The sequence below is a fragment of the Crocodylus porosus genome, unplaced genomic scaffold (assembly GCF_001723895.1).
Source record: "Crocodylus porosus isolate Cpor-Errol unplaced genomic scaffold, CroPor_comp1, whole genome shotgun sequence".
Lineage (NCBI taxonomy): Eukaryota > Metazoa > Chordata > Crocodylia > Crocodylidae > Crocodylus > Crocodylus porosus.
The window spans coordinates 43,070,578-43,090,384 of record NW_017728947.1 but is presented as its reverse complement, the minus strand read 5'-3'; the positions used below and the strand labels follow the sequence as shown (position 1 = coordinate 43,090,384).

General features: G+C 43.3%; 1 protein-coding gene across 6 annotated transcripts in view; it reads left to right on the top strand.

The window, feature by feature from the left end:
• AMBRA1 (autophagy and beclin 1 regulator 1) overlaps window positions 1-19,807 on the top strand; it is a 182,808-nt gene that overhangs the window by 40,466 nt on the left and 122,535 nt on the right. For all 6 annotated transcript variants that reach the window (XM_019551610.1, XM_019551609.1, XM_019551608.1 and 3 more), the window contains one exon: window positions 9,903-9,989. In XM_019551610.1, coding sequence (XP_019407155.1) covers window positions 9,903-9,989 — 87 coding nt within the window. The remainder of the gene's footprint in view (window positions 1-9,902; window positions 9,990-19,807) is intronic.

Genomic DNA, 19,807 nt, shown 5'->3' with positions numbered 1-19,807 from the left:
TGCTTCCACACAGTTGGTTTAATGAAAGATAACTTCAAAATAATCCTTGCTTCTCACGTATTTCCTGAACCCCCATGGCTACAACCTTATTCCAACTCTGCTTTCATTCAGATGTACTTTCCAGATTTGGGATTAGAAGGGGCTGAGGATGTTGGAGTCTGAAAGAAACAGAAGTTGGGGTTTTGGTGAATTATAGATTTTATGATTATTCCAGGCCCTTAGTTGCTAGATGTGATCTCTCCTATACATATGGGACTTGCACTTGCTTTCACACACTCTGTATAAACATATACAATGAAGTGTGCTTGGGCACAAAGCTGCCCTGATTTCAATTGTTTGCTCCTTGTTACAAAATTCCTGGCTGGAGACTTGGCAGCCAAACACAGATTTACCCCCAGGCCTCAAGCCCAGCAAGGCTCTGGGCCTGGAGCAAAGAGAGAGAGAAACTTACAGTCTGACTCAATAGTACAAGTTTAACCAAAATAGCGATGACTCTGGCTTTCTCCAATTGAGCCATTCTGGTCTGTTGAATAACTAACATGCATTTTAAACACTTTTCTACATACTTATTTGACTGATTGCTCCAAACGGCTGCTTTTGTGATGATGCAACTGACCACCCTCTGCTTTTCTTGAGAAAGCACCTGCTGGAACCAAAGTCTTTGAATAAACTGGGTTTATTATCTTCGAGGAAACTGACTCATTTTTCTTTTTGAATTGCATTGACTTCAAATCCCTTCCCCTCTGTTCTTGAAGGGTGGGGGTGGGAGGGAATTTGGGCCATAATCTGGTTGGTGTTATAAAAAAAAACAAAACCTTGAAGCCCAGTGGACCACTGACAGGTTGTCTGGAGTCCTGGGCACACTGTGGCATTGGGCCTTCAGCTGCTCCACTCCCCATGGGCTTGGAACGCTGTTGGAGAATAGCAGGGGTTAACACAATTCCTCCTTCCCTCCTAGAAAAGCTACATTCTTCCTTCATTATTTTCTGGAGAAGCAGGAGGCTTTCAATGCTTGCCCAGGAACTGAGGTATATCTAGCTGGGTGGGAGGACAGAGCTGTTGGAATACTTCTGCTGCTTCTACAATACAAATGGCTGGTGATGGAGCAAGGGGAGTCATACACCTGACATCCCATTGAGATGTCTGGGCCAGCTTGCCCAACAGACCTGTAGTAATAAGGTGTCTCAAGGACTGTGTAAACATTTCTCTATTGGGTATATTCAAGTAAGGGTTTCAAACTTTACTTCACAGGCAGCAGGATAGAAACCTTTACTTTCTTTTTTAAATTTATTTACTTAAAGTAAAGTTGAGATCCTGATGTAACTGCAGGATTCAAGTCCAGGGGCAGACTTGTAGTGCCTGTTAGGGGTGTGCGAAGTGGGCCCTATTCAATTCAGATTTGGCCACAGTCGGGGATGGCGATTTGATTTGTTGATTCAGATCACTGTCCACGATTCAATTCTACTGAATCTGAAGATTTGATGCTGATTCGGTGAATCAGTGATTTGGCCATAGGCATAGCTTTAAATGTTTTTTCTATATACCTTGAGGTACTGGTGCAGCTCATTAACACTGTGATGGTGGGGCAGATGGAGCATCCCACAGGAGCATGGTGGGGGGGCACTGCATGCTTAGTGGAGAAGGGGGAAGTGGATCAGAAGCACTTTGGTTTACTTTCAGGTCAGCTGGTGAGTGTGTGGGGCGGTGCCCCCACACTGCCTTGGCTTGGTGATTAGCCATGGGGAAACCCTGGGTGCCCCCGGGTTGAAGTGCTTCTGGTCTACTTCTGGGTCTGTTGCCAAGTGTGATGGGGAGCCCCCCACATTCCTGTGGGACTCTCCATCCTCCTTAGCATCGCAGTGTTCATGAGCTGCCTGGTACCTTGAGGCATATAGAAAAGACATTTAAAGCTGTATCTATGGCCGAATTGATTTGGAGGGCTCCGATTCGATTTGGAGAGATTAAAGGGTCTCCTGATTTGATTCAGATTCGGAGATTTGGCAACCAAATTGGGCCAAATCTCCCCTGAATTGAATTGGCAACCAAAGCTTCGCACAGCCCTAGTACCTGTGCCTTCAAACCTGTCTGTGGGACTTGTCCAGTTCTGAGTGCTGGTACGAAACTTGCTTGATAGCAATTGCTCATGTTCCTTCTTTTTTGATCCTCAAGCTTGGTGAAACTCTAGTGCTGATGAAGCAAAATGGAAGGTCTCATTCTCAGGTAGTCTTCACTGAGTAGAGTTCTTGCCAAACTAAAAAGAGCACTGTCTGATCTTCTCTTGGCCCATAGCATGTCCATTGCAGATGCCTGCGAACCAGTCCATTCATCCCTTTCTGGGTGCTTTGTGTTGGGGACCTCTCTATAATGCTTCCTCATCTCCTGTTCGGATTCATGGCCTTTGTCAGCAGGTGGAATAACAGATTATAAGGGTGACTTTGGGACCAAGTGAGGAGTTTATCCTTGCTGGGACCGCTGCCTCCCTTATGTTGAGAGCTCTCTTGAAAACACTGCCTGGCTTTTGTGGCATGTGACAGTAAATGGAAGTGAACAGCTGAGCCAAAAGAACTGCAGTTGAGATAAAGCTGACCACAATTACATTAGCTCACTTAAATGATACAAATTCCAGAGCATTAGCTGTTTTTCATAAGGTAAGGGGGTGGGGCTTGGTGTCCTCCTTTTTCCTCTGTCTCTTGATGAGAAGAGTTAAAATCCAATTATCCACCCCCCCCCCCCCCCCGCATAGGATTACTTTTCTGAAACATTACAATTCGAAGTTTAGTCTTTTCCTTCCTCAAAGTGTATTTATTTCTACCTGCCCTCCTCCCCTGTGTCTGGACTTTCTCCCATGATGGCCGAGAGTCTGGTGCACACTGTCTGATTCCTGTGGAGTTGGAAATTTGTAACTTATTTATTTTAGGTTTACCCTGTACCAGTGGAAAATGTATTTTATTCTGTCCTTAACCAACCCCTTCTTCAAAGGGCTAGATTTTGGGTAATACATATGGAATGATCAGGGAAGAGGTATTCCTACAAACCTTGTCATCCCACTCCAGAGCTTCTGAACATGATTGTCTTGCCAGGAACGCTCAGCTGGAGACCAGCTTTGGACCATGAACTGTACCCCTGCCATATCCTGCTGTTTCATGTAAAGGCAGGGATGTTTATCACAGAAGGGTGCCTTTTGTCTATAGCGTAGCTGAACAAATGGCTGAAAATGGGCAGGCAAGAATGGGAAACTGTAAGAAAAGCAACCATCAATTCTTATTAGCCACTGTAGACAAGAAGTCCAAAAGGTTAAGATGTGACAGGGAAAATTCAAGTTAAAGAGAGGAGAAAATGAAAACTCCCAAACTTGCCTTGTCAGTCTTCAGAGTTAACATCACTGAAAAAACATTTAAGTACAAGGCTAGACAGCCAAGTATTAGAGATGATTTAAGACTAATGGAATCAATTGTGCCCTTATCTGCTGGATGACCCTTCTGTTTTCCTGATCTTCTGCTTATGAGCAGTGCTGTTGAATACTAATCCAGTCCTAGTGCCGGACTTGTGTTAGATATTTCTAACCATGCAGAAGCTGAAATAATAGATAGACTGGAAACGTTATCTTATAAGTTCATGAGTAGATTTCACTAATGCAACTCCTGAATTAGATTATTTTCAAAGTATCTTTAGAGCTGCATCCTGGCTGCCTCTTTCTTTTTGCCAACCTTAAGTGGGTTATTTTTGATCCTAGAGTTATGAAATGTCACTGTTTTCTTCATGTCTGGGACAAACCCAGTGGTTCCTGCTTGCGTGCCCTTAGACAACAGGGCTGAAATCTCTACTATGAAATGAAGAATTTTCTCTTGCAAAGACATTTTAGAAACTGTGAGGATTTCTGACTAAACAAATTTTGCCTGCCCCTTGGAGAGCTCTGAAGTGGATGGGACATAAATTTACAATTTGAAAGACCACTCTCCAAGTCCATAAAAATTAATTATGATATCCTCTGTTAATTGGGCATGGCATTTGAGTGGGTACTGGTGTTAAAGCTGGTGATGTCTTTCTTGTGGTGATTCAGCTTGTCCTGACTTTGTAGTGGGAAGAATGTTAGCTTAAATTCACATTGTTATTGTTTTATTTTAATGTTCGAACGTGGAACTGCAGGTGAGTGGTACTGCACATCTATATGGATGAGAACCCAGGAAACTTGACCAGTAACTGCGAGCAGAGCAGAATGAAGGGGAAGGATTTGGCTTATAGTCTTGTTTCAGCTGTATTACCTTATTGGTTTGGTGGATCATGTTGCCTTTGGGGAGAATGCAAGACTGAATGTTAGGAGTGAATTTCTTCCCTGATTAGTTTCAAGGGAAGAATCAGGTTATGATTGTTTTAGGGCTAAGGTGACTTTCCATTCTTATAAGACTGCTGTAGCTTGCTTGCTGTGTTTGCTTGACACTATATGGGGATGAGGGGGAGGCTGTCTGAACAATAGTGTGCTTTGGGGTGCACATCTGTCACATGCTCAGTACTTGTCTCTTGCATATGACTCTTTAGTTAAAATCTTCCCTGGGGAGGGAAGCCATTTGCTTGGTAAGGTATGAATAACTTAACTAACTATTGCTGTGAATGCTGGGCTGGTAGGCTTGAGACTTCATTAGGCTACAAAGCTTGAAGAATTGCATGTTCTTAGAAATTGGTCCCAAGAAGTTAAACTTGCTGCATTTGAACATCTCTCTATAGCCTGTCTGGATGAATAACTCTTGTCCCAAGTGGCCTTGAAGATGAAGCATTGCTGCCAATGCAGGGAGATATAGGAAGAATTAATGGCAACTGCCCTAGCACCAGGGGGATTGTATCCTACCTCTTTTTCCCTTTAACTGTAGCTTATAGCTTTCAGCTGCTCCCAGCTGGAGAAACTCTGCTAGTTGCTGGGAATCCAATCTGCTTGGAGGGTTAGAGGCAAGGAACTACCCTAGGGATGCTTGGCTGCCCAGTCGTCCCTAATTTTCCTTCTCCCTATTTTCTTTTGCTTTCTCATTTGCCCTGTTCTTCTTTTGATCACTACGTTTCCAAACAGGAGCAGCTTGAGGAGAAGTTGCTTCTCGCCTTATTCCCTATCTCCTGCTTTCTCTTATTTTTAAATTGTGTTGCCCTGTAACTTGGACTTCTAGGTCCCTGTTCTTAGCTACTGCTTCTGTTTGAAGCCCCAGGGTAACCAAAGAGGGGGGTAGCATGGAAACTTCCAGATCCTGTCTACAGGTACTTGTGTCTACAGGTCTGCTGAGATCACAACAGAGTCCTGCTGAACAGAAGGCAATTTATATCTCCTTGTAGTAAAAAAAAAAAAAAAAAAAAGCAGCCTATTTTAGCAAACTGGGACTGAAGCATCTCCCAGTGCGCGCAGAGTTAATCTTCATCACTGAGGCATTGATTGACAATCTGGAGGATGCTAATGTGTGATTCTCCTGGTGAGCGGGGGAGGAGAGTGGAAATTGCAGTTTCTCTGCTAATTGTACTTTAGATGTCATTTGTGACAATTTCATGTTGTCTAGACAGAGATTGTGGAGCGATTTGCTTCAGCAAAGTCTAGTGTTAGCCTGTTATGAATCTGAGCATCACCAGAGAATGGGTGTTTGGGCCCCAGAAGAGAAGCTGGAGTTGGGTGTAATCGTGGGAAGGGCTTTAAGAGGAAAGAAGCAAAGTGCGTTTCTCCCCACTCTCTTCACAGCCTCAACTTTTGATGAAAAGATCTGCCACTTCATGGGTAGCACTCCCTATAACTCACTGCAGCTCCTGTTCCTTCATGGGTCACCTCTCTTTCCCACCTAAGACAGAATGGCTAATAACTTTGGTAGCATTGACAGCACATCAGACTGCCTGATCCCCTGGATTCAGAAGAAAAACAAGTTGTCCTTGTTGCCTCCTGGACTAGGTCTGCTTGGCTGAGGCAGTTGTTTCCAATCAGGCACAATTGCATTGGGCATGTTTTGGAGGATGGGTGATGACAAGGATTTAAGATACAGGATTTGAAATTTGAAGAATACAAAAGTGTATTATTTTAAAAGCTAGTATCTCAGTTTCCTTGGGGACTGTAGGTGGTGGTAGTGTTGCAGATCATGGACGTTTTATTGGCTATAATTGCATATCTGTTATTGAGACCATTTATCAGGCCTGGGCAGTACATTCAGAGCTGTTATGTGGTCTACAAGGCCTTAGTCTGGAACAGTTATTTTGACTAATAAAATTAATTTCTCTTACTTGTGGTTCCAGATGTGAGTTTCCTTTACTGTTCTCTGGAGCAGTAAGTAAAGGTTGTCCATCTGGATCCTGCACGATTGCTCTTTGCTTTCTTGCTTTTGCTCCTGTCTTTTATTTGCATTGATGTCTGACACCCAGAGTGCTTGGTGGTCTTAGTACTCTGAGAGGACAGAGTTACAAGATAAATCTCAATGCCAGTTCTTGATTTTAAAATCAATGGTAGCATTTGGCCAGAATGGGCTGTTGAGCTGAATTTGCACCAATGGGTTGACTGTAGTCTTTGAGTGCAGGTAGGGGGTAATACATATGGCTTGAGACAGAAGAGCTACCTCAATTACCCTGTCTGTGGATATGGACTTTATCTCACAGAGGAACATAATGATCCCTGAAGAATGCTGTTTGTTTGCTTTTTTTTTTAAATAAAAAGCAGAATTGTTTTCAAGAGGCTACAGTGGAGTCTCTGAGTACAGCCTCTGAGCATGTCATCTGATATTCCCTAAAGGAGCATGGGGAAAAATCCAGGCTGGTTTGTTTGTTTGTTTTGTTTTTTGGGTGTCATGGATCTGGTCATGCTGTGAAACAGGAGGTATTAGTGGCTTTTTGGGGAGCAGACTTGGGTGAAATCACAGGGATCCTGGCCCTGGAAAAGTAACCCAGAGCTTGTATAACTCAGCAGTAACTGTCAGCATGTGAAGTCTGAGTCTTGTGGATTCCTCTAATAATTTAAATCAGCTCTGTCAGTTTTTAAAACATAAGAGAAATTTTGTTTGAGAACGCAATTATCTCAGAAAACGTAAGTGTTTTACTTAATCACCATCAGGCCTAGGCACACAGCAAAGCAAAAAGAAATCTGCCCAACAGATTTAGCAAAGCTTGCACTGCAGCCACATCCTCTGTTTTCCAGTAACGGAGCCAGTAACAGGTGTGGGATCACTGACTGGTCCAGAACGGTGAATGGGCCCTTCCCTGATTTACACACCCACACTATGACTAGGCAGTGTTGCATTTGGCAGTGTGACAGTTTCAGCATTTCCATCAGGGTTGGCTGGAGGCTTCTGAATTTTGGAGAGCTCTGTGTAAGCCCTTTTTAGAAAAACAAACAACTCCCCCTCTCATTTCTGTTGTTGACTTCCCAGTGCCTAATGACTTGGCCTCTGAGAATGGAGGAGTGAGGGGGGTCAGAAATGGGCAGTAAACACACGCACATCAACAGCATCTTCCAGCCTTTCTGGCTTTTCTTCCATCCCACAGAATGGCTAGATTAAATCGCATGCAACCTTGGAGAGCTGCCTTTAAATGTTACCTCTTTCACAAGACAGTGACCCCATGTCCACATCTCAAAACTGCCGTGTTGATTATTCTACTGTATTAACTTTAAATCTGTATGTATTACCTCTAGCTGTAACTGAAGCAAGAGAGAGGGTTCTGTGAAGTCAGGATTGATAGAGGCCTGGACTCTCAATGAGCAAGTATCACAGGACTGAGGCATGTCAGAGTTGTGTAAGGAGAGCTTACACCGCAGCCTGCCTGTCTGGTTTTAAAATGCTCCTCTTACCTGATATATAAGTTCATTTCTAAAAGTCAGAGACTTATTAATCACTGTCCTATCCCTGAAAAGATAAATGATATCCTAGCAGCCTTCTACCAGAGAGCCTCTGCAGAAGGGCATTGGATTCCATCCTGGGGGAGGCACCTAGCTTCAGGACAGTGCTGGTGGCAAGGCTGTCATCCCATCCATTCTCTTAAAGTAACTAGGAAATGTTAGTAAAGGCATCCCTTGCTGTTTGTCAAATCTCAGACTTGAAGTGTAGCACTGGAATAACCCTTTTCTGTTGGACAGTAGAATTTCTGTGAAATTCTGGATGACTGGGAAGGGAAACAATATCTCTTGTGGTCTGCAGTGAAATTTTAAAAGATTTGGACACCATATCAGAAATATTCTGCTGGATCTGTCTTCAGATTCTCTTCTTATTTTCTCTCAAGTACTAAAACTGTATGGTTTAAGGCAGGGTGTTGATCTGACCTAGCTCTTTGCCTCCACATGCAGAGCAGGAGTCCGTAGTGTCCTACAAGGCAATGAAATGCGTGGAGAGTTGGGGCAGGTGAACCCTTAGTCACAAATGTCCTTTTCCAACTGAATGCTTGTAGTAAGTCATTGGAATGAAAATGCAGCAAGTATGCTACCCCAGTAGCAAAATGCTTCTTAAAGGGGATGTTTGGCCAAGTTTCCTGGCAGGACTCAGAAGCTCTTTTAAAGCTTTGAGAGTTGAATTTTTAGCTTGTATCTCATCATGGGCACTTGAGTGTAATGGCAGCAACAGGCTTAAATGAATCATCTGCGTTGTGCCAAGCTCTGTGACAGAAGGAAGAGAGGCAGGTGCTCAGAGGCCAGGGTGCATCATGTGCAGCTGTCATGCACTTTGCTTTCAGTCCACACTCTTTTGCAATTCACCAATTTGAGTCTCAGCTCTTCAGACTGTCTGGTTGTATTGGTATGCACCCAGGTTTTGTGCGATTGTTCTGGTATCTGCCTCTCCCCATCTGATTAAAGAGCTGGGGAGACTGAATCGGTTAACTTTTGAGAATCTCTTACAGTGAAGCCTCAAGGCTAAAGTCGGATGTTTTCCAGTAAGCCTGGATAGTGACTTTGCCAGCTTTGTAGTAGGGAATGCTGAAGTCTGATCTTAATTAATTAGAAACTCTGGGAACCAAGTGCTAAAGTGTAAATACTGACCAACTTTCCCTCTTCCTTGTTCCTTCATTCTCTATCTAAAGTCCTTGGAGTGGGTAGGCAGAAATCTGTCTGATCATCACAGATACAGAATCAGTTTTTCTAGGCCTGGCAATTTTGGATAGCTTGGCCCCCATGGAGAAACAGTCATCCTGAAATCTCCAACCAGGGGCTCAAGCCCATTTGAAAGTTTTCTACTCTGTATAGTGGGACCTTGCATGCAGGCTTCATAGAATCATAGAAAATTAGGGTTAGAAGGGATCTCAGGAAGTCATCTAGTCCAACTCCCTGCTCAAAGCGGGACCATCCACAACTGGATCATCCCAGCCATGGCTTTGTCTAGCTGGGTCTTAAAAGCCTCCAAGGATGGAGATTCCACGACCTCTCTGGGTAACCTGTTCCGGTGCTTCACTACCTTCGTAGTTAAAAAGTTTTTTCCTGATATCTTCTAATCTCAACTTCCCTTGCTGCAACCTGAGACCATGACTCCTTGTTCTATCATCTGCCACCACTGAGAACAGTCTTGCTCCACCGTCTTTGGAACTGCTCTTCAGTTAGTTGAAGGCTACTATTAAATCACTTCTCAGTCTTCTCTTTTCCAGACTAAATAAGCCCAGTTCCTTCAGCCTATTCTCATAAGTCATGTGCCCCAACCCCCTAACCGTTTTTGTTGTTCTCTGCTGGACTGTCCAGTTTGTCTACATCCATTCTGTAGTGTGGACACACACACACACACCCTCCCTCCCCACCCTTCGAATCTTTATCTAGCAACAGAAAACAGAATTACTGTCAGCTGTTGCTGGCCCTGTTTGTATGTACAGCTCCATGCATACCCATAATGTTAAATAATAAGCTACAGGAAAGCAAGCATACAGGGAGGATGCTGTGTAGCCTTTTTGTTGCTGATGAATAGTTTTATTTTTCCTTTTAGGAGGCTGCTGGAGTCTTCCCTCATTTCATTATCACGCTATGATGGAGCAGGGTCCCGGGAACATCCTATCTACCCTGACCCAGCCAGGTAAGGAGGACTAAATGCAATGCAAATGCACTCCAGTTTCACAGCTAGAAGCATTATAGTTGTGTGAGAAATGTATTGCCCTTTCTACGAATAATGCTGGTAGGTGAGCTCACCCTTGATTGGAATTTAGTTTGGAGATGTGCATGCACTCTGGCCTTTTGACAGCTCTCATCCATGCTAACCTTTGTTGAATTGAGTGGTGTATAAGATCAGGTGTCTGGGACCTAACAGGCAGCCCAGTGTGGACTAACTGGCCCATGGGTCAAACCTGCCAGAGGCTCTGACTGGCAACCCCACCCGACTCTGGTTTATGAACCAGCTGACCACTATTAGGGTCTCCTGTTAGACTGCTGGGTATAGCAGCCTCCCCATTGAGTCCACCTATGGCAGAAGACTGCAGGCCAACCATCAGTTATGCCACAAGATCTCCTGTGGTGAACCTGTCTGTGTTTTGAGCTCTTTGGTTTCTTGGTTTCTGATGCTGCTTGGTTCTGCTTCTGGACTCTAGTTTTTGGGATCTCTGCCTGGCTTGGGTAATTTGGTCCCTGGCTCAGGGTGTGATATGGACTCTGCTTCTGCACATCTCCTTTGAACTCAATAACTTGGATTCTAGCTCCTGCCCCAAAGTGTGGTTCTGGGTTCCCCAGTTCTTATCTCTAGTCCTCCCCTGCTAGACTAGCCCACTTATGGTGCAGCGCTCATGTCAGGTATGGAAGGACAAAGGCGAACAAGGGAATGTTTTGCTTCCCAAATGTGTTACTCCCTGTAGTGAGGGTTGGTGTTGGATATCTTGTCACCATCCGTGCCTACTTAAAATAAACCATGTCACAAGATAGGATTCTGTATAGGGAAAACATAGTTCACCTGAGATTACTAGTAATCTTCTGGATCATGAGCTTATCCTCAAATCTGAGAATTCATAGTTTCATAGTTTCTAGGGTCGGAAGGGACCTGAGTAGATCATCTAGTCTGACCCCCTGCCATGGCAGGAAAGAGTACTGGGGTCAAACGACCCCAGCAAGGTGTACATCTAACCTCCTCTTAAAGAACCCCAGGGTAGGAGCCAGCACCACTTCTCTTGGAAGTTGATTCCAGATCCTAGCTGCCCTGACTGTGAAGTAGCGCCTCCTGGTATCTAGCCTAAATCTTCCCTCTACCAGTTTGCGAATGTTATTCCTGGTCGCTCCTGGCAGTGCGCAGAGGAACAGGGACTTCCCTAATGCCTGCTGATCACCCCCCAACTAGTTTGTAACAGGCCACTAGATCCCCCCTCAGCCTTCTCTTGTGGAGGCCAGGTCCCATAGCCTCTCCTTGTAGGGCCTGCCTTGCTCCCCCCTGATCATGCGAGTGGCCCTCCTCTGGACCCTCTCCATGTTGTCTACATCCCTCCTGAAGTGCGGTGCCCAGAACTGGACACAGTACTCCAGCTACGGCTTGACCAGTGCTGCACAGAGGGGGAGGATCACCTCCTTGGACCTGCTTGAGATGCATCTGTGGATGCATGACAAGGTGTGGTTGGCCTTCCTGACTGTGTCCGCACACTGCCAGCCCGTGTTCATGTTCAACCTTTTTCAAATCTGTACTGACAAGAAGAGAGTTCCCCAGCCTATAGGTATGGTGCCAGTTGTTCCTCCCCAGGTGCATCACTTTGCACTTGTCGGTGTTCAATTCAAGGTGGCTTCTTCTGGTTTGGATCTGCTACTTCACTTTTGATTGAGGAAGTGATAATAATGGGTTCCTATAGACATGCAGGGAGCTGACTCCGATGTACTGATTAATCAAGTCTGCTGGAGCACAGAAATTAACACTCTCCAACAGCCTCCTGCATCATGTGTGTCAGCATCTCTGAGCTGAAAAATGGTGGTGGGGCACTTTAAACTAAAGCTAGTTTGAGCTTTAGTTCAAAGCTCTGCGCTACCATTTTTCAGCGCTGGGGACACTGATGCACATGATGTTCGGGCACTTTTAATTAGCGTGGCTCTCTAATTAAAGCACCGCCCTCACTCCCCCTTCCCATGTGCCTCCTGGAACATGTGTAAAAATGCCCAATATGGCTCATAGTCAGTAACAGTAATCCACAGTAAGGGATAGAGACACATAGCATGTGGTAGAGGGGGGATATCTGATTTCAGGAAAGCAAATCTTGGGGAAATTAAGACGCTAATGAGTAAAGATGATATGACATAGTGCAGTATATAAATACAAGAGAAGGCTAGAGAATCCATAAGTGCAGTAGAATGTAATTCTACAGCTAAGCAGATTCAGGAAACAAGGAGACTGTTTTTAAGGATATGGCTCAAAGACCTGAGGGTAAAGAAGGAAACAAGGGAGCCAGCCAAATGGGAAGACACTGGCAGACCCTGGAGGGAAGAAATAAGGACAGCCAAAAGGAAGGGTAAATTACTGCTGCTGACTATGGTAAGCATAATAAGAGCTCAAAAACCATTTTGGGGTGAGGAATACTAGACAGCAAACAGGCCCATCGGTAAATTAGATTAAGTCAATTAGTCTGATTAAATTTGTCTCTCTACTGACTGTTATTTCTGAAGAATCATGAATCATTGACATTAAAAGAGAAACACCTGTAGTGCTACTTAGCCCAGAGAGGAATTGGAAGGTGGGTTTTTGGTTAGTATTTTTTTGTTTTTGTTTTTTTTTGGTGGGGGGGGTTAAAATTTTTTTAGGGGATTTGAAAATGCAAATATGGCAGCTTATTTAAAAAGAAAGAAGAAAGAAAGAGAAACGACTGATCTCTGTGGTTACCATTCAGCATACAAAGAAAGCAACAGATGGCATGGTGTGACCCACAGAATCTGTCAGAAGAGGGGAATAGCATCATGAGCAATAAACAGCATTGTAGGTTTTTAAAGAGTAAGTCGTGACAAACATGATCACTTTTGGATAGATTTAGCAAAGCTAGTGAATGAGGAGAATTCAGCAGATGTAAATTTCTCTGGTATAGCTTCTCTCAAAACCTCTGAAACTATTGCATGAATTGAAGGCTTATAGAAAGGTCCCTTAAAATAAAGGCCCACAAGTGGTTAAATATCTAGTAAGTCTCTGTGAGAGTTTCTGCAGGAATTTGATTTGTTTGTTTTTTTTACTCTGGAAGAGCGTAAACCTGCATGTTACTGCAGATGATACCAAGTTGAGAATTTCATCAGCTGCCAGTGATGAGAAAAAGGAAAAGGGATTTAGTGCTTGTCCACATAGGGAAAACCTAACTGTATACTTCAGCTGTTACACTGTTATAGTAATATAATTCTCTGTGTGGACACCCTGATTCCTGAAGAAGTAGTTTTTCTTTTTGGTTCAGTGTGCAGTGAATCTCCACAATAAGATGATAAACCGTCACCAGAACAAGAGTGAGGGCCATGTTCCGTGAGCAAACTGGTGTTCCTCATGGAACGTCACTCCAGATGACATCAGTATTGAAGATGGTAGTCTGGTGACATTTGAGGTGCTTGACTGTTCCATTGTTGATAAAATTATTGATGTAAAAATGCAGAATGGGGCAGAAGCAGCAGATGAAACTTCAGAAAGTGAACATGCATTCTGTTTAATAGACACTAAGAACCGTTTCCCAGACAACATCTTGAAGTATGCAGACACAGTCCAACATTTCTTAGAAGGAATTGCATGTACAAGTAGCGTCAGTCCTGCAGGTGGTGATAACCAGTTTCATATATTGAATCAGGATTGTACATTACATCAGGTTTGTTTAGTTGGCCCCTGGGTTCCTGGATCAAGCGTTGCTTCTGCCTTTCCCTTTTACTGCTGTCACTAGAGTCCCTGTGCTGCTCCTCCTTCCTCCAGCTTCTGCTGCCTTCCACCCCGGGGGTAGGGAGGAGCAGCTTTATCTGTGGGGCCTAGGGAACCCATGACCAGAAGGATCTGGGGACCCTGCACGGTATCAGTGCTGATGTGATACAGCAGGAGTTGCCTACTTTGCAGTGGGGGTTGAGGGTGGTGCATGAAAGGCAGAGAGGGTCTGCATAACAGTGCAACTACACATGTAGCATGCCTTCATAGCACAGCAAGTCCATGCAAGCAGGGGCCCATGTGGTGCAGCACTGGTTTGCTCATATGTCAGGGGCCAGTGTGGTGTGGCCAGGGTACACAGACCCATGCAGTATGTTTTGGGGGGGAGGGAGGGAGAGCAGGGTTCATGCCTTGGCATGTGGCCCACACAGTTGGTGACTCGGCTGCATAGTACATGACCTGGGGTTCCTGCAGCCCCTCACCACTCAGAAGTTGGACAGCCCTGCATTGCAGGATTTGTTTTCTGCCTGTTAAAATGTTGTAGGAAATACATGCATCTACTTTGTTTCTGACTTGGTTTTCACATTCTGGTCATCTTCAGGTCATCTGCTGACCGTCCTGCACTCGCAGGATTTGATCCTTTGGGGCGCACAGTTTCAAAAATTGCCTAACCTTCGTTTAATGAAATTTCGCTATAACTAATGCTTGCAAGTCTGCTGGAGTTTTATACTGACATTTCACTCTCTTTAGTTTATCTTAGGAAAAATACAAGCTTAATAAAACTCTAGCAATATATTTTGAAGCCCTAGAACTCAATGGGAGGGAGATACCTGGGAAAGACTAATGGGTGAGAACATGGCAGAATGTGATTGGGCTAATGATGCACCATAATGTCCAATGTATTTGCTTATGCTGTCCCAAAATAGCATTGCATTGGGACTTGTCATTGTGGACCAGGATGGAGTTGATGGCGCCCCTTTTTATGAGGGTCTTAGAAACTTCATCTAAGATGCTGTCAAATGTCTTGACCAGCTGAAAACCAGAAAGATGTTGACATGTAAAATTATTTGAGCAAGTAGCTAAAGGGAGGCTCAAAGAATTGAATTACCAGGAGGTTAAATGTTAGGAATATATGGTCAGCAAAGAAATTGAATGTGGGGAACTTTCTAAATTGTCAATTATTAGGTGTAGTATAAGAAATGGAAGATTCTCCACTGATTTAAAATGCCTGAGTGTTAAGTGGATGAAATTTTGCAGAATGCCTGCAAAGATTAATTCTAGCCTTGGTGGTTTGGGGGATGGAATCTAATGCATCTTTTCCATGTTGAATTCCTGTAATGCATATCAGAAAGGACAACTACTCCAGACATATGTTACTGTGGGGGGGAAAAACATCAAATGCTGTTTTCAGCTTTAAACATAATTTTTAACAAAAGTTCCATCACTGGCCATATGGAACTTTGAGGGTTTTAGGGTCTGGGGGGTTTTATGACTGCTTGGATTTACAAACATCTGTTGAAAGGAAAGGCTGAGGTTTTGTGTGTGTATGTGGGCTTTTTGTTTTTTTTTTTTTTTAAGAAAATTAATTTTTATTTTAATAACAACAGCTCTTTATTCCCTTCAGAATGCATAGATCCATTAACTGGATTTGAAGTAAGAACATTGTGGTGCTTAGAAGATTTATTGGCGGTGCTAGACAACTGGACTCTTTCACACTAACAGCTGTCTTGAAATTTCTAGAGTGATCATGGGGAAATGGGTATCTGCTGTTACCAGCCACTTGTGGCTGTGAGCAAGCTGCAGGATCTTCTGATGCTTCAGCAAGAGGGACTGCTAGTTTTCTCCTAGAAAGAAAGGTGGAAAAAGGAATAGAGACAAATAGAACTAAAATAAACCACATGTGGAGAGAAAGCAGACTTTTTTTGTAGTGGAGCTTTAAAAATCTAGCTGTACTTCAAAGGATCTAGTTCGAATTGATTTTTACTTAGATTTTTATAATTTATCTTTGTGGTATTTGGCTTGAATGACCAAGGATCTGGAGTGAGGTGAATGTGGATCATTTTGAGAGTGTTTCAACATTCAAAGAATCTTATGACACAGAGGGAAGGATCTGCCAGTATCTCTGGAGGTGTCAGCAACTGAAATTCACAAAGATCAGGCTGGCTGTTAAGTCTTTTCTCTATATGTTCTTAACACAATCTCCAAGACATTTATGCAAGACAGATTGCTGCTTATTTTGCAACTGGTTGCTGAATGAAAAATGAGTTGTGCAGCTGTTTGCTTCCAGTTTTACTTAAAAGGGCCCACTTGCCCACTCAGCTGGTATACAGCTATGGTTCTGCACAGCTGATTGGAGAAATGGAGCCCTCTGAAATAAAGCTGGAGCAATTGACTGGAGTATGTCAGTGATCCCTTGCAGCTATTTGCTGTGTTGGTAAATAATTCACATCTGGCTTGGAAATCATCTTTGCAAGGAACCTTACTCTTACACTACAAATTGTCTGGCTTCTACTGTACAATTTTTTTTTTTTTAAATGTGTGCTGACTGGTGAGTTTCTCACATTAATGGCAGAAATTAGCCCAACTTGAAATACTATGGGCATAAACACTAGGATGTGGAAAGAGAAATGTTACTGTTCCTGGGGCCTGCAAGTTCAGTGCATCACCCCCCAGCCCAGAACAGAGGTGTACCTAGTGTCACTTTAATGATCCTTTCATTATCTCCAGGCATATGGTCCAGTCCTTCTTCATCAGGAAGAGAGTTTTTCTATAGAGAAGGAAAAATAGGAGGTGGTAGGGATGCTTGAAGTTGGAGAATCTCCATTCTGAAGAGAGACAGTCTTTCACCAGAAACTCATTGCTCACTTACCTGCATGACCAGATAGGTTAGATGCCTGGAAGTTGTTAAAAAGGACTTTCCAGTGCTCACCAATTTCTTTCCTTATACCATTCAGTGAGCTTTATAGTGCAGTCAAAAGCAAATGTTGGAATGCAGCTTTTGGTTCGTTCTTCTTTAGGTTCTTAGTCAGCTCACCAGGACTGCTGGCTGTTTAGAGAGAATGCCATGAAATAGCCTTTGTTAGAGAAGGTGGTCACTGCTTGGTGCTGGATTCTGCACTGCTGACATTGCCCCCAGGGTTCACAGTGAGCACCTCTGCTAACTCAGTCTCTGTTACTCTGTGCCATCTGCCTTAGTAATTAGGTTCCATTCACTGCAAGCATCTGTGCAACCCATATGTACCTCAGTTACTTGGTTAATTTGGCTTCTGTGGTGATAAAAACAGCATTTTGCCCTGTGGACAGAAACTGTTTTGGTGTTAGTCTAGGGGCTCCATCTGTTTTGGGGGTTTTTTTGTCATAGTCTTATTAAATACTTGTACAGAAGATACAGTCAGGCTAACAATATTAAGTCTGCTGTTGACTAATGATGCTCATCCAACTGATGGACTAACTTTGGCTAGAGGATGATTGAGTCAAGTAGCCATCTTTAGTTACCGCATCATCCTTTTCTTTGGCCTTGACAGAGGCAATCTTGCACCAATTGGTATCTATTCAAAACGCTGCTGGAAAAATCATTGTTTTGAAAACTCTTGCTTTGACCATGGCATACAACTTTGCATCGTATCACTGACTCTCTCCTATTGCGTGAGGCATCAACAGCTTATCTCATTTCAAGGCCCTTAAAATCCTATTCCTTTTCTACTTGCAATGGGAGAGGACCCTGGAGTGAAAATTCTAGACATGCCCTGTCCCTTTCACACTCTGCATCCATTTTGTGTGACACAGGACACTGAGCATGATGGATCTGTGAGTTGACCCCATACATAGCAGATCTTTCTTTCACTATCAGAAGGCTGAACCCAGCAAGTAATTGGCCCATGATGCTAGCCTCCCCAATACGTTTGTTGCATTTACAAGCAAGTATCTTTGTGCTTTCTTCCTTTACTGTCTCTTGTATTTGGGAGGAGATCTCTGTCAGCGTTTTCAAAACTCTTTTTTTTTTCCCTCTTTGGGATCCTTCCATAAGGCTCTCCTTTTAATGATGGCAATGTAAACACTTGTCAGCAGAAGAATACTGATCTACAGAGACCACTGTTTTTAATTATAGTGACCGTTCTTGTTTCACATTGTACCAGTATTTTTTACTCATGGTTTCCACCTACTTCTCCATCTGTCTGCTTCCATATGTCTCTTGTACACTTGGACTGTAAGTTCTCTGGGTCATGGGCTGTTACTCTTCTCTTCCAAAAAGAGATTAATATCGTGGGTCTTAGTCCATGACTAGGGTTCCTTGGATTTATGTTAATACAAATAGCTAGTAGAGATTGTACAAATGAGAGAGCAGGTGTTATAAATTGCCTTACAAGTATTGCCTTGCAAGGAGCTGCTGTTACTGGGTTGTTTTTTTGTGTTGTATTTTTGTTTTTGTTTTTTGCTTCCTTGAACTTATGGATCACAGAAAAAAGGAGAAATTCATCTGGTAAGACTGAATTTTTTTTCATATGTTTCACATTTCAGACTCGTTAGCTTTTCGCTCGCCCTTTTTTGGTGTTGTTTGAGGACTCTGTCAGAGTATGAGATCTTGACTGGAGTGGTTTTATGGAACAGTTCTCTCTTCTCCATTGGCATGTCTCTGGATCAGGGAAGATTATTTGGGGTGCATATGTGGAAGGACTGATAGGTACTCTCTTCCATCAGTGAGAAAGGCCTTTGAAGTCATAGGCAGTGTGAAGGGCCAAGTAAGGGCACATTTCCCCTTTCTAATGTCTTGCTAAAAGAGCAGGTTTAATAGAAGTTCCAAAGGTCTTTACCTGAGGTCCTTGGCATAGGTCCCCCTCATCTTATTCAGCAAACAAGTATCTGAACCCAGTCAGGCTAGTCCCCTAGAGGCTGAGAGAGACTTCTCTACCTATTGAAGTTTGCGTATCTTCTAGTTCCTTTTCTTTTTTATTTAGCTTCCTCTTTCTGCTTAAATACCCTAACCTTATGGAGGGATAGGGGACCTTTTTGTTAACACGCATGGGGTTTTGTAGCAGGCTTCATTCTGTCCCTGAAGGAGACAGTACATTTCTTCAGACTGCTGCAGGAAACAGTCTCTCAAAATGTGGTCCTTTTCTGCAGCATACCTTTATGGGGAAATAAAAAGGCCTGTAATAAACCTGCTCTCTCTTCTGCTGGTAGTGTTAGCAAATAGGTATGATGTGCTTTCGGTGTATTTTTATTCCTCTTAGTCCTCTTAGAACCAGCACAGACAGCTCTGGGAGAAGTTGGATTGCCTTCTAGCTCCATATAATAATATATTTTTAGGGATGATTATAAGGTCACACTTTGCTAATGATTGCACCTGTGCAATCCACCCTGAATTATACTGTGCACACTCCATGGTGTTCAGTTCTAATTCAAAACAAAATTTGTAGAATGTTTATTATTGGTAATGAAGCTCATCCCAGGAAGATCCTGGCTTGATTATCTGATCTTAAGGTGAGTGCATAATGCTATTAGTTAGACAGCTTGACACATCTTTGTACTTGTGAACAGAGCACAGCTGATTTGGAGATGAACAATAAACACGGAACCCCAGGCGGTTATTTTTAAAGTCCTTCAGAACAGAAATGCACTTTAATGTCCCATTTTAACATTAGAGGTGTTTTCTCCATTATCCCTTTCTTACTCCTTGTGCATTTACAGAGGGAAGTGAGGTTTCTACTTCTCCAGACCATTTAAAATATGATCTGGTGGCTGTGTAGAGACTTGATTTTCCCACCCCCCCTTTCTCTGTAGCTCATGGGGATGGAAGAGCCTAGAAGTCCAAAATGAGCTTTAACAGGATAGGTATTTTGAATACTTAGATTTCTAACAAGTTCAGTAATTCTGTTGTGTTGCAGTCAGTACATACCACGTGAGGTGTTAGAATCTATTGCAAGCAAGTACGGGTCAGTTCTAATACAAATATTCTAAACAAGATAGTTTCATAGTTGGTAGGGTTGGAAGGGACCTGAGCAGATCACCTAGTCCGACCCCCTGCCTTGGCAGGAAAGAGTACTGGGGTCAAATGA